Source organism: Mytilus californianus, unplaced genomic scaffold (assembly GCF_021869535.1).
Source record: "Mytilus californianus isolate M0D057914Y unplaced genomic scaffold, xbMytCali1.0.p SCAF_1, whole genome shotgun sequence".
NCBI classification, from domain to species: domain Eukaryota; kingdom Metazoa; phylum Mollusca; class Bivalvia; order Mytilida; family Mytilidae; genus Mytilus; species Mytilus californianus.
In genome coordinates this window covers 125083323-125096555 of record NW_026262581.1, presented here as the reverse complement: position 1 = coordinate 125096555, position 13233 = coordinate 125083323, and the positions used below count along the sequence as shown (strand labels likewise).

The 13233-nt window shown below is 30.9% G+C and overlaps 2 protein-coding genes across 2 annotated transcripts in view; one reads left to right on the top strand and one right to left on the bottom strand.

Moving 5' to 3' along the window:
* Positions 1 to 147: 147 nt before the first annotated feature.
* On the bottom strand, positions 148 to 1553 carry LOC127732995 (transcription factor Jun-like). The gene has a single exon (XM_052242257.1). The coding sequence runs from the start codon at positions 1363 to 1365 to the stop codon at positions 490 to 492; it is 876 nt and encodes a 291-aa protein (XP_052098217.1). The 5' UTR covers positions 1366 to 1553; the 3' UTR covers positions 148 to 489.
* Positions 1554 to 6743: 5190 nt separating this feature from the next.
* Positions 6744 to 13233, top strand: part of LOC127733049 (mutS protein homolog 5-like) — a 43500-nt gene continuing 37010 nt past the window's right edge. Inside the window, exon 1 of the mRNA XM_052242324.1 lies at positions 6744 to 7396. Within this exon, the coding sequence (XP_052098284.1) occupies positions 7091 to 7396 (306 nt within the window). The 5' untranslated portion in view covers positions 6744 to 7090. The remainder of the gene's footprint in view (positions 7397 to 13233) is intronic.

The window sequence follows — 13233 nt, the reverse complement described above, 5'->3', positions numbered from 1 at the left end:
CCATACTTTTTTTAACAGGACGACAACACATGTATAAGTAGGTCTATAGATATCTTTCTTTGATTATAGTCTCACTAACATATCTCTTTGTACTTGTATTATTTTTTACAATGTAAGGGGAATAACTCTAATTTACATACAAGAAAATTAAATTTTAAACTTTTTATTCATGGTTTTTTCTTTTTTTTCAAAATATAAATAACAGCATCCACTGGTGCTTACAAGGACCAGAGATGTTTTGTAGAAAATAATATATATATATAAAATTATGACATTTGCATGATAACCTCAGAAATAATGACTAAATGAAATTATCACATTTAAACATGCAAGATAGAAATTTTGATGCAGGAGACAAAATGTTTAAATTGCGGAATGTCAGCAACAAAATTATCATCAAAACATGCAAAAACAATACGTGATTGGCACTTTTATATAATAACATCCATATGAACACATTGTCAAGGCACAGATCATTTCTTTCAAATGTTAAGAGAAAATATTTGTGCTTGAAATCATGATTTGACAGCCACTGTTCACATGGTCAATGATTTTTTTCTTTAGTTTACAAACTTGGTCCCTGAGAGAATTTGCCTGTGCTGTTAAATCACAGTTTTGTCCTTTCAAGTCATCTACTCGATCTTCAAGTCGGGAGATTCTTTCAAGTTTACGCGTTCTACACTTTCTTGCAGCCACACGGTTTCTGGCACGTTTCCTTTCAAGTTTGATAACTTCTTGATTTTCCATGTTTATTGGCGACACTGAAAAACTGTCAGTTGTACTAGTTGCTATTGAAGGAACGGTCTGGGGTTCTTCATCCTGTCGTAACAAACTAACTCTTTGGGCAGGCAGAGATTTTATTGAATGATTTGCTGCAGAAGATGTGTTAGTTGTAAATAAACCACCAGGGAGGGTTGTAGTAGCTGAGGTAAGAACATAGTCTGGAGGTACATACGTGTAACTGGCATTAGACACAGAGTCACTTTGGCTTTCACAATCCGAAGAGGATTCAGCCTTTAAACATTGTCCTGTTTTCCCATGAAGATTGTTTAATGCCTCGACGAATCCTTTAGCAAATGATTCCTGTTCGTCTGTCACGAATTTTGGAAATATGAACTGTGTTGGTGTCGGCGTTGTTGTGACAAATCCATTTGCTTGAATGATGAACTTTTCCAACTCTGGAGAGGCCAACTTCAGCATGTTCAAATCAGGAGAAGCAAGCAGGTTTTGTATCTTCTGCTGTTTAGTTTTTCCTGAAGAATTAAAGTCTAATGTCATTTTTCTTTTCAAACTATTCACGTTTGCGTCTCCGGCTTTGTTCATGATGCCTTCTGGATAAAATGTCCGCTCGGACAAAACTTCCATTGTCTAACAAAAGTTTGTAATAATATCAGTCCAAAAACTTTTTCAACTTCAGTTGATAAACTTGTGATGACTAATCCTTATGAAGGTCGATGTAAAAATGGTGGAAATATATGAGTCACCTCTCTATATTCCTTTTCGTGTGAGGCTTGTCCTGTAGTAAGTTTTCTAGACGTATGCTTTGTTGAACGTATTTCACTCCTTTTTATATGAAATGAGTCAGTTATCTAAATATAGCATGACATCACTTTGGATAAATTTCATTGGATCTCAATGCGATCATCGGCAATGTTGTAATTGTTCCTTCGGACTTCTCTGATATCTTTACTATAATGTATCGGTTAAACCTAAAAATGTGATCGTTGTTTCGAGAAAATATGTTGATTTTGATTGGACAATTCTCTCGGGTGTGACTTGATTTGAACTCTGGAAAAGGGCACTTTCTGTAAAAGGCAATATTGACTGTGACGTCAGGATATTTACAACCCATATATGGAAAACATTAAAATTTTCGACTTTAGTAAGAACTGCTTTAAACATTGCGAGTAATTGTTTCTTTAGAAACTAAATACAAGAAGGTTAAGTAAGATTATTTAAAATCTAACCGAAAATAATTTATAGAAAATTGGTTAACAAACACATGTTTCTGAAACTTTCGGCGCCAAACCATGCTCTCAGAAGGGGATTTCCAATTATGAATCATCAGTATTTACACGTGGAACTTTTGAGACTAATAATAAGGCTAACGAAAGTCGATATAGACCAAGTTCGCATCAAACAGATGATCTTTAAACTACGCCTGATCATGGCGAGCAGTTAAAGTTTCAATTTAGAGAAGGTTGCCACACACAGACACTGAGACAGGGACTCGTCTTCGACTTCGGGTCACACTCACTCACAGCAATAATTTGTGTAGCGACTGTGACTATACAAATCCTTGGTCACAGTGAATATCTATATAACACTAACAGTAAATGATGTAAATAAGTCTTTTCATTTGAACCGAAAGATTTAACAGCAAGTCCGTTTTTCAGAGACATATCAATATAAAAACCTGTACTAGCAACAGGTGAAAATGAATTATCCCATGATTCAGATGATTTTCACAAATATTGGGGATGATCCTCATCTTAATGGGTATTACATTTGTATACAAAAAAATCTGATATCTAGTGATTTAAATTTGAAATTAGGAAATATTTTCCACCAAGACACCATAGCTGAACTGTTCCTTGGATAAAATTTTAAGTCAATATGGCTTTATATTAATATAATTTCTGTAGACCATGCCTCATTAACTTTCATTCCATATAAATTATGGTCTTTTAGAGAAAATGATGCCTTTTGCATGAATGACCATCATCTGGGACTAATCTTTAGTCTTTAGAAGTGTCAACTTGACACTATAATCTCTCTGTACTTTCGATCACTCTGGTAATTTTATGTCACTATTGTATAAAACTCATTAGTACATTTGTATTTATGATGTGGCACTGCAGAGAAAAATAAATAAATAAATAAATAATTAAATAATTAATTAAAAAAAAAAAAAAGTGAATAAATAATTAACCCTTATAAAACCTTAACTATCTATTTTGTGAACCTTCCAGTATCTTTAATAAAGACCCCTAACAAATGTTGAATATCTTCTATGTGATGTTTGTAATTTTCTTTTTCTGTTGTTGCTAATAATACTTCTGATTCAAGTGTTAGTTTTGATGTTATGAAGTAGAGTGCAGAGCGGAGTTTCTCTTTAGCCTCCTCATAATTTTCACAATACATGTGCATCCAGGATTTTGAATAGGGGGTCTGTGGGCTCCCACACTAGGCAATGTTTGAAGTGGAACATCTGAAAAATATAGATGCGGATACAGAATTTTGAAGGAGGGGGGGGTTACAGGGCCTGTAGGCCCCTTAATTAGAAAAGTTTGGAGAGGAATAAGCAAAAATTTTGGATTAACCATTAATGTAGATCCATAAGGACAGTTTATAAATTTGTTCCTCCTAACAGAAGTTCCTTTGAAAACTTTGTTATAAACAATGCTGTAATATCTGTTCCTATTGGAACAAATATTTTATACTCTTTTTTTCTGTTCCATTATATTTCTTCCATTTGGAATTTATATTATAAAGGAACTTCTATTGTATGGCACCACGACAGCCAATACATTGAAATACTAAATCATCCCCAACCTGTTATAACACAACACTGAATGCCAGTGGCGGATCCAGGGGGTGGTATTCCAGGGGTAGGAACACCTCTTTTTTTTTTGAATGGGGACATATATTTGGAACCCCCCTTTTAAAAATGGCTGGATCCTACTAAATTTTGTATAACCAGGTTTCAGACAGAAAAATCTGGTTTCTAAATTGATTTAAAATTTGTATGAAAAACCTGGTTTACTGAACTTATGACAGCCCCTTGCTTACTCCCTATTATTTGGTCATGGAGTAATTAATTTAACTTTCTGGGGCAAGCATATTTAATTTTAAACTTTTTATTTTTAAAGGATGTATGTTGACCTGTAGATGACTTTTTGCTGTTTGTGTCTTTAGGTGGTTGTCTCATTGACATTTACCCCATATTGCCTTTTATGTCCCACTAGCCACTAAGCCAAGGACTACATATTGAAAGTTTTTTTCTGAAATTTAGCCTGTTGTGTCTAGATAATTTTGATAATTAAAATTTTCGAATTACATTTTTATTTCTTTTGAATAGCCTTTTAAATATATCAATCTTTTTTTAATGTCAAAAATTGTACCCAAATCCAATAGAATAGAATGGAATAAAAGTTGTTATTGCCTATAAGAAGTTAAGAATCCAAAACATATATAAAACTTTTGAAAATTTAAATTTTTAATGAAATACATCCCCCCTTTTCTCTGTTGATGTCTGAACATGTTTGTTGACAATCCTCCAAATGAACTTTGTGTGTTGGCATTGCATGGGAATTTCCCACTGTGAGTGGATCTTCTATATTTATCTGATGATTCACCACAACAGTAGGTTAGTAGGTGTTTGTTTATTGTTTTTCCATGACTTACCTGTGGGGGAACATATCAAAATAGAAAATGCAATATCACATCTTTTATGTATTTTTGTTTTTCGTCTAGCTTTTCTTCTTTAAATAGATTTTAATGGTTCTAAAGTATACTGTAATTTATTTAAAAAGAAAACAAGTCATGATAGTAATTGTTTAATTAAATATGTCACTTTTGTGTAAAAACCTTAAATATTGGTATATTTGACACATTTACCTTGCAAAATTGTTTTCATTAGAACAAAAATTGAAGACACATTTTTTTGTATTTAATTTTTCTGCACAAAGAACATTTACATTTAGGCTCATTCCAAAAAAAAAAAATTGAACTCTTCAGAGTTTTTATATTCAACTGCATTGTAAAATTACCATAGTAAAAAGGCATTGAAAACATCTCAAACACTAACATATAGATTGTTTGTCAAATAAATATATATAGTAATACAACTAAGGCATTCACAGTAAAATTATTGCTGCTTATGTGAAAATGTCTGTATTCTGCTAGGTCTTCAAATCAAGATTTCTAAACTTCTCAAGACTTTTCTTTAAAAGGGGGGGGGGGGGGGGATAATTCTGAATTAAAAGAAATGGAGATGATGTTAAACATTTGATGAAATATGTCAATTTAGATTTTAGAAAAAGATAATATAAAGGTTGCTGACTGAAGTTGGAGTTATCATATTTTTAAATTGTTGTTAAAGAATAGAGAGGTGGTTTGAAATTTTTTGATTTTGAGATTTTCCAGATTTGTGTATTGGCATCAGGCCATCACATGACCTTACTATTGTCTGTAAATTTTGGATCACATGATTGGTTTATTTAAGGATAATATAAAATAGCAGTTGTCCCCAATTACGAAATAGACTGTTAATCATAGTATTGATGATAAGATAATAAACAATAACAGAGAGTTATTTTTGATACAAATGAAATTTTAATGTCCAAGTAATTTAAAAAAAAACTATATATATATAGATATAGATATGTATAGATATATATATATATATATAGATGTACAGTGCATGGCCTTAAAGTATTCGTCACGTTTCTGTTTTGCTATATATATATCATATAAAAACATATTTTTCCAATCAAAATATTTGAAGGATATTTGTTGGATTTTTACAAACGTGTTTAAAGACACAGAATTGTCTGAAATATATTTGTTCATTTGGTCACAGTTTTTTTCTCAATTGTTTTTATTTTCTCTTGGTATGAACATGTATGATGATTTTTTACAATTTCATTTGGTTGAAATGTATAGAAAATCTTATGAATTGAACGAAAAATAATTCTTTGTATTTATATTACGTGCATCAGAAAATGAAAGAACTCAACAACAAAAATATAACAAAATAAAGAATTATGCCTGTGACATTTCTGCTATTGGTACCAAGTTGACTAAATTCTGATCATAAATGACCCCTCAAATTTTTTTTGAAAAACATAGTTCTATAAGAAATATATAGTGAAAAGTGACGAATACTTGTGTCCATGCACTGTATGTCCACACATTTCAAAGGAGCAAATTTTTTCAATTAAAATATTTTGTTTGTAATAGAATTTTCATATATATATATATATATATATTGTGATTTTTAGAGTTTGAAAAACTACAATTTTATCTGAAGATTTTCTTTTTATTTGGATTTGTTTTGTTTCTCAGTGGTGACAAAGTAATTCCACTTGTGTAAATCATACCATCTTTATTTATAAGACACACTTTGTTAGATTGGTGCTTCTAATTTTCTGCCTTTTTGGAATTGGTTCATCAAAGTTAAAGTATCTATTTAAAGTAATGAACAGGGTATTTATTGTGTTGAAAGCTATATTTGTCATAATGGATTGAATTGTAAGAAATGGCAAAGTCACAGTTGTCTGAAAACTACAACAAAAGTACTACAAAAAATGAAGGTCTAATAATTAATATGATTTGAATTTATAACATGAATTAAGTTTTCAGATAAGTTGTTTTACAGAGAAGAACTTCAATGTGCCATTGATATTTGGTATGCTGCATGCTTCAGTTTTACATTGTTGAAATGGTACTAGACCATTGACATATGCCGTAATGTTGCATGCTTTAATAGTGACAATTAAGTTTAACTGAGTAAAATGTAAAGTTTATTAATAGTTGCTGTGATGTTGCATCATTATCTATGTCCTCATAGTTATTGCTTTATTGACTTGAAAGTTTATACACTGTTAAAATGTGAAGATTTATTGTGGATGCATACTTGAGAGACTGACTGCACCATTAAATGAAGACCACATGTTTTATAATTTAGTGGCTTAAAGTTTTAAACTTTCATTACCTATATAAGTCTTACATTAATTACTGAGTGTCCACCAATCATATGACTTGGATAAAGGATGCATCTATGAAAGTATAGCAGCATCTAAAAAATTTAGGTCAATTTGACCTATGTTTTAAAAATTGATTATGTTTTTCATTTGGGTTCAGATCTCTGGTACTCAGAGACCTACAATCATACAACTTGATATATATATATATAGATACATCTAGGGGAGTATACCGACTTCTTTCAAAAAGGAATTCACTCTGACCTACATTTTATCTTTAAAAAAAGGTGACATAAATTTTTTGTGTAAGAATGTATCTATGAAAGTATACGAAGGCCCCACAAAAAAAGTATGATACCTGATTTTGGGTATAATTTCCATAGATGGGGATAATACCTATTTATGAGGATCTTTCACAACCTGTTGGAGTCTGTGTAGGGGAGTTCTCAACTTTATTTTACTTTAATTCTCATAAAAACATTTTTTGTAGCAGTAGTGAGATGTCCACCAATAGAATTTTATCATCAGGACAAGGCATACCAAATAGAACTGTTACATCCTCAGGGGCAGCATCATTTTATACTAGTGATGGTAGTATCATTGGGGCAGATGATGAAGATGAAAGTTTACATGAAAATCATATTAATCCTGTACGACAGAGAGGGGAAAGTTCTACAATAAATGATCAGGTAGGGTAATATGAAGTTAAGGACAGGACTAGAGAGGCAGTGATCTTATATTATCCTAAGGGTGTTGGTTGGGTTGTGGTAGGCAGAAAGTGTTAATATCGATAGATGTTGTCAGGATTAGATTTTAGTCAAAGACAGTTGTGTACATGTCAATATGATATTTGTTTTTCAAAACATAAATTAATTTTAGGACAAATTATGCAAGTCATTGAAATAATTCAACATTCAATTAGTAAAATTTCTTGATAGGTTTTGAAAAAAATTGAGACAAGTGATTATGACTTGTCTGAGTTAATCATTCAACTACTTTACTTAGTATCCTTATTCATCTGTCATCTGCATAAGGGAGGTAATAGGTAGACAGACTATAAATGGCGTTAGAAAGGACTTGTTAATGACAAAACAGAAACTCTTTTTTAAGTAGTTTTACACGTGAATTACACAGCATTTAAGATATTTAAGATGCGAAAGCCTGTATATTTGTTTCAAACATACTTTAATATCAATTTTTCCTTGCAAAATTCTTAGAAAAAAAAATGTTTCCAAAAGAAAACTAAAATGAAGATATACAGAAGGCATTTTTACTTTTAAAAAAAATGTGTACTTTGAATACTGAAGATCCTTGAGAAACAAAACCAATTTGAAAATTAAAATAAACTATTTGTTGATCAAGTTTTAAGCCTTTCCTGTCGATATCCTGGCCATAAGTTCCTGAACAGAAGTAGTGTATATACTGATAGATAAACGCCAGGAAACATATGTTGTCACGAACTTTGTTTATTTACAATAGTAACATAACTTATTTACAGGTCGTTGGTATAAGGCAAAGAGTACTATGAGACAAAAAATACTTCTTATACCTTTCTTTCTTTGCAAAACAAAATGAGTGTTATGAGGTGTCATGAAGAGCAACTACCACTTAAATGCATTGGTTTTTGTTCTATAATAAGAAAATAGATAGGCGGAATGGAAAATTTGTTAAAAAGATAGCTTTTTGAATTAAAATCAGATGTATTGTATGTATAAAAAACTTGTGTATGTTGACCCAAACCTTACAAATAAAAATAAAAAAAGGGTTGAGTATTTTCATATACCTAGGAAGTTATTAACACTTTCATACTGTTTTTAGCTACTTAATTGTTTTCATGATTAGTGTGATAGCTACAAATGTTTGTATGATTAAATTTATTCACTGTTTCTCCCTTGAAAATTTTAATAAATTCAACAACAAAAATATAAAAGGAAAGTTATTATTTTTATCATAAAACAGAATTAAACACTACTGTGTTTATAGATATAATTATAGGTCTATGAAAGTTTAAACAAGATGATAATACTTTGATAACTACACAAACATTGCTGTATTATATTTATACCTTGAGGTCAAATTCTGTATGGAAGATTTTGTATAATTATAGTTATGAAAAACTACAAACAATAAAAGCTCCTGTTGTGCTTGTAAATGTGTCAATAACCTTTGACCAACCAGTTTTCCTATTTATTATTTAAATCAGAATTATAAAGGCTAGTTCATAAAGTGAAGAATACTAGTACATATTCAAATAATTTGAAAAGGAGTAAATCCATGTATGATGCAAATATGCAAAGTTAATTTCGTCATATCTAAAATACTATTCGTTTACCAATTCTTTATGATGCAAAATTTTTCATAGTATCACTGAATGCATTATTTCTAGATTCATGAACAGATACTGAACATCACCTAGCATTTTATGCATTTTATGCATTTATAGAGAGTAAACCTATGCATTCTATTGTGCATATAGCAAGTGAATTTGCTTTGGCCTAAATAATATACCTGTGTTTCCAATATATCTACCGACCTTAGTATTTATACATATAATGCTATGGTGTCGTCGTCTGCGTCGGCATCGTCCAAAGACACATTTGGTTTCTGGACAATAACTTTAGTTTAAAGGAATGGATCTATAAGAAATTTTACCAGAAGGTTCAATACCATAAAAGGAAGATTGGGATTGATTTTGGGGTTTATGGTACCAACAGTTTAGGAATAAGGGGCCAAAAAGAAGCATTTTTGTAGTTTCCGGACAATAACTTATGTGTTAGTGTATAGATCTCTCAGAAATTGTACCACAAGGTTCCATATCACAAAGGGAAAGCTGGGATTGAGTTTGAGGGTAATTGCCCCAACGGTTCAGGAATTAGGGGCAAAAAAGGGTCCAAAAACAAGCATTTTTCTAGTTTCCAGACAGTAACTTTTGTTTTAGTGCATGGATCTCTCTAAAATTGTACTACAAGGTTCCATACCACAAAGGGAAGGCTGGGGGTAATTACTCCAAGGGGGAGGGGGTTCAAAAAGTTTGGTGGAATTTTTTTTTCCAATTTTTTTGGGGGGTTCATATTTTTTTTTATTCAAAATTTTTGAAATTTCAAATGATTGCACAGTATTGTGCAAAAGCAAGAAATCTTCAATTGCACAGTATTGCGCAATAGCACAGTATTGTTCAATACCACAGTATTGGGCAATAGCAAGAAAAGTTCAATTGCACAGTATTGCGCAATAGCAAGAAATCTTCAATTGCACAGTATTGCGCAATAGTAAGAAATCTTCAATTGCACAATATTGCACAATACATGTAGTAAGAAATCTTCAATTGCATAGTAACGGGCAATAGCGCAGTATTGCACAATAGCACAGTATTGAGCAATATCACAGTATTGCGGAATAGCAAGAAATCTTCAATTGCACAGTATTGCGCAATAGCACAGTATTGGGCAATAGCAAGAAATCTTCAATTGCACAGTATTGGGCAATACATGTAGTAAGAAATCTTCAGTTGCACAGTAACGGGCAATAGGGCAGTATTGCACAATAGCACAGTATTGAGCAATATCACAGTATTGCGGAATAGCAAGAAATCTTCAATTGCACTGTATTGGGCAATAGCAAGAAATCTTCAATTGCACAGTATTGCGCAATAGCAAGAAATCTCCAATTGCACAGTATTGCGCAATAGCAAGAAATCTTCATTTGCACAGTATTGCGCAATAGCATAGTATTGCGCAACAACAAAGTATTAAATTTTTATTTGTAAAATGTTTTGTTTTATTTGATTAAGACAATGGATGCTAAGTTTTCTGTAATTTGATCTTGTCAAGGGAAAGTTACTTCTGTGGAGATGTGACTTATGTTCTTGAATTTTACAATTTTGTCTTCATCAGGCATATAGCAATATGAATAAAAGTAAGAAGATGTGGTATGATTGCTAATAAGATCACCACAGACCAAATGACTAAGTTGTAAGCAACTGAAGGTCACCATACAAGTCAACTGTACTCATGCCTTTGACAATGAGCAAAACCCATACCATATTGCATGCTATGAAAGCCATGACATGTCAAAATGTAAAATAATTCAAATGAGAAACCAACAGCCTGATTTATGTACAAGACTATAAAAACAAATTTGACAGACAGCAATGAACAGCAACTACTGAATAACAGGCTCCTGATTTGGGACAGGAACATACAGAATGTGGTGGGATCAAACATGTTTGCAAGTGTTCAAATCCTTCCCTTAACCTTAGACATAGGTGTGTATTTAAGTACAAACATCCAGCAAAAAAAATTTAAAAAGAAAAGTCAACAATATATTCCTATCACACTTGCTTATCTACAAAACAGTAAAACCTCTTGTTAACCAAGTGACATCAAATCTGGAACATTTCAGATTAAAGATGGCAGAATTCTTCTGAATTAATGTACACTTTGACCTCATGATATGTTTGCTTCATTTGACAAATTATCATTTTTTGTTTACTTCAATTAACACATCTTCTGTTCTTGCTACAGAAGCTACACAACATCAGGCAAGATGTGATTATAGTTTCAAATTCATTTCTATCATTTTGCTGATATATACCATATTTGTAAATGATGGTACCTTGACCTATTTCCCTTAAAACAGCTTGTACAATGCAATACATTTATGACTATATTCATTTTTATGGGGAGATTTACCATTTATCTTACTTGCACAAATTTTAGGTAACCCTTAAAATATAAAAGGAATATTTACTTTCTTGTGAATTTCTGATAGTAACTGGTACTATAATATAATACATTTAAGGATAACAGTATGGAAAGTGTTTATCCATCAATATATTAGGATGTTTTAAAGTTCTATAGTAACTTTTTATCAGCTTTTATTGCCTAAAGCAGACTTTAAAAATAATTGTACATAAAGTTGTAATGAAAGTTCCATCGAAACTACAAGACAAATAAAGTTTCATGGAGTACATGACAATGTACAAGTTGATATGCATCTCCATGAAAAATTGAAAATTTACTCTCAACTATACTTAATCAGTGATTTTGAAGTATCTCTTAATATTTTGAAAAATGAGCCATCTATCTCAAATTTATGTTATGACAGTGTGCTAAGTTACTGAGTGCAATATACATAATAAAAAACTTTTTGGTCAAAATAGACTGAAAATCAACCATATAAAGAAACTTGTCTGTTTGTCAAATCTAATGTAACGCAAAATTTACCACATCAAAAACCTAAACTGGATATTAGACAAGTTGCATACAAAATCTTGATTATACATTTCAAGTATAGTACAGAAATATTTGTGCAACAGTAATCGACTTATTATTTAATTGATGCAGAAAAGAACAAAACACCCACACACATTTGACATCTGCCAAATCTTGGACCAATATTGTAAAGTTACAAAGCTCTACATAATAACAGGTTAAAGTTTTCAAGTGTACTGACCCTTTACTGAATTTAAAAACAACCATTTAAATGTATAAATAGACCCACTAAAAGGATTAATTGTTTGAAATAAGAGTATAGGGATGACGATCCTCGTGTTCTAAGAGATGTTTGAATATAGCCATTATTAGGTGGATTGAATAGGAAATCTGCACTTTGATAGAGAGGGTATTAACAGTACAAACACTAAGTCAATACATAGTATAGTAAATATCTAACAGACAAGAAATTGACAAGGTTGTCAGTTTTGACGTCACTGTGGTGAAACAATTTGATGTAATGTTGATAACTGTTTTGATAGTGTCAATCAAATATTGTCGTCAATAAAAACAATTTATTTTCACATAAAATTTTTATGATCTGTTATAGTCATTAAGTTTTTATAAGATATAATGCTAAAAATCACACCTTTATTACTGGAGGGTAATTTTCTTTTTAAATTTAAAGAAAATTGTTATTTTTAGAATCTATAACTGAAATCAAAATATTGAAACATCCATGAAATAATGTTTCTTGATTTTTTAAAAGATAAACCTATCTTTATCCAGTAACACCTGGATATTAAACATTAAAAATCACAAAACTGGACCTATTTACCTTTCCTAGGATGCAGGGCTAAATATTTGAATATATCAAAAAAAGAAATTGATAAAACTTTGTATTGCAAATGAAAGTAATAGTAAACAAACAAAAGCCATACATGTACCGTAACTTTATAAAAAACTAATTTAAAAAAATAATATTTTATTATTGCCACTAAATAGCAAAGGTGAAAAAGCAACAACAAAAAACCCAGACCCAAGATTATGAAATAACAAATTTGTTGAAAATCTGATAAAAAAAAAAATGAAATTGAATTACAAATAAAAATAAATAGGAAGGATGATAAACAAAACCTGATCCTTTTTACTGAGTTAAAATTATTTGAAAGTTTTTACAAATTTTTAATCTATAATTAAGAGTTTGTAACATTTTAAAAGTATTATTGGTTTAAGTTTAAATGGAGCATGAGCTATGCTCTAGTAAGTCCCAGTAGGTGATTTTATTGCTGAATAAAATGATAGTTAACACA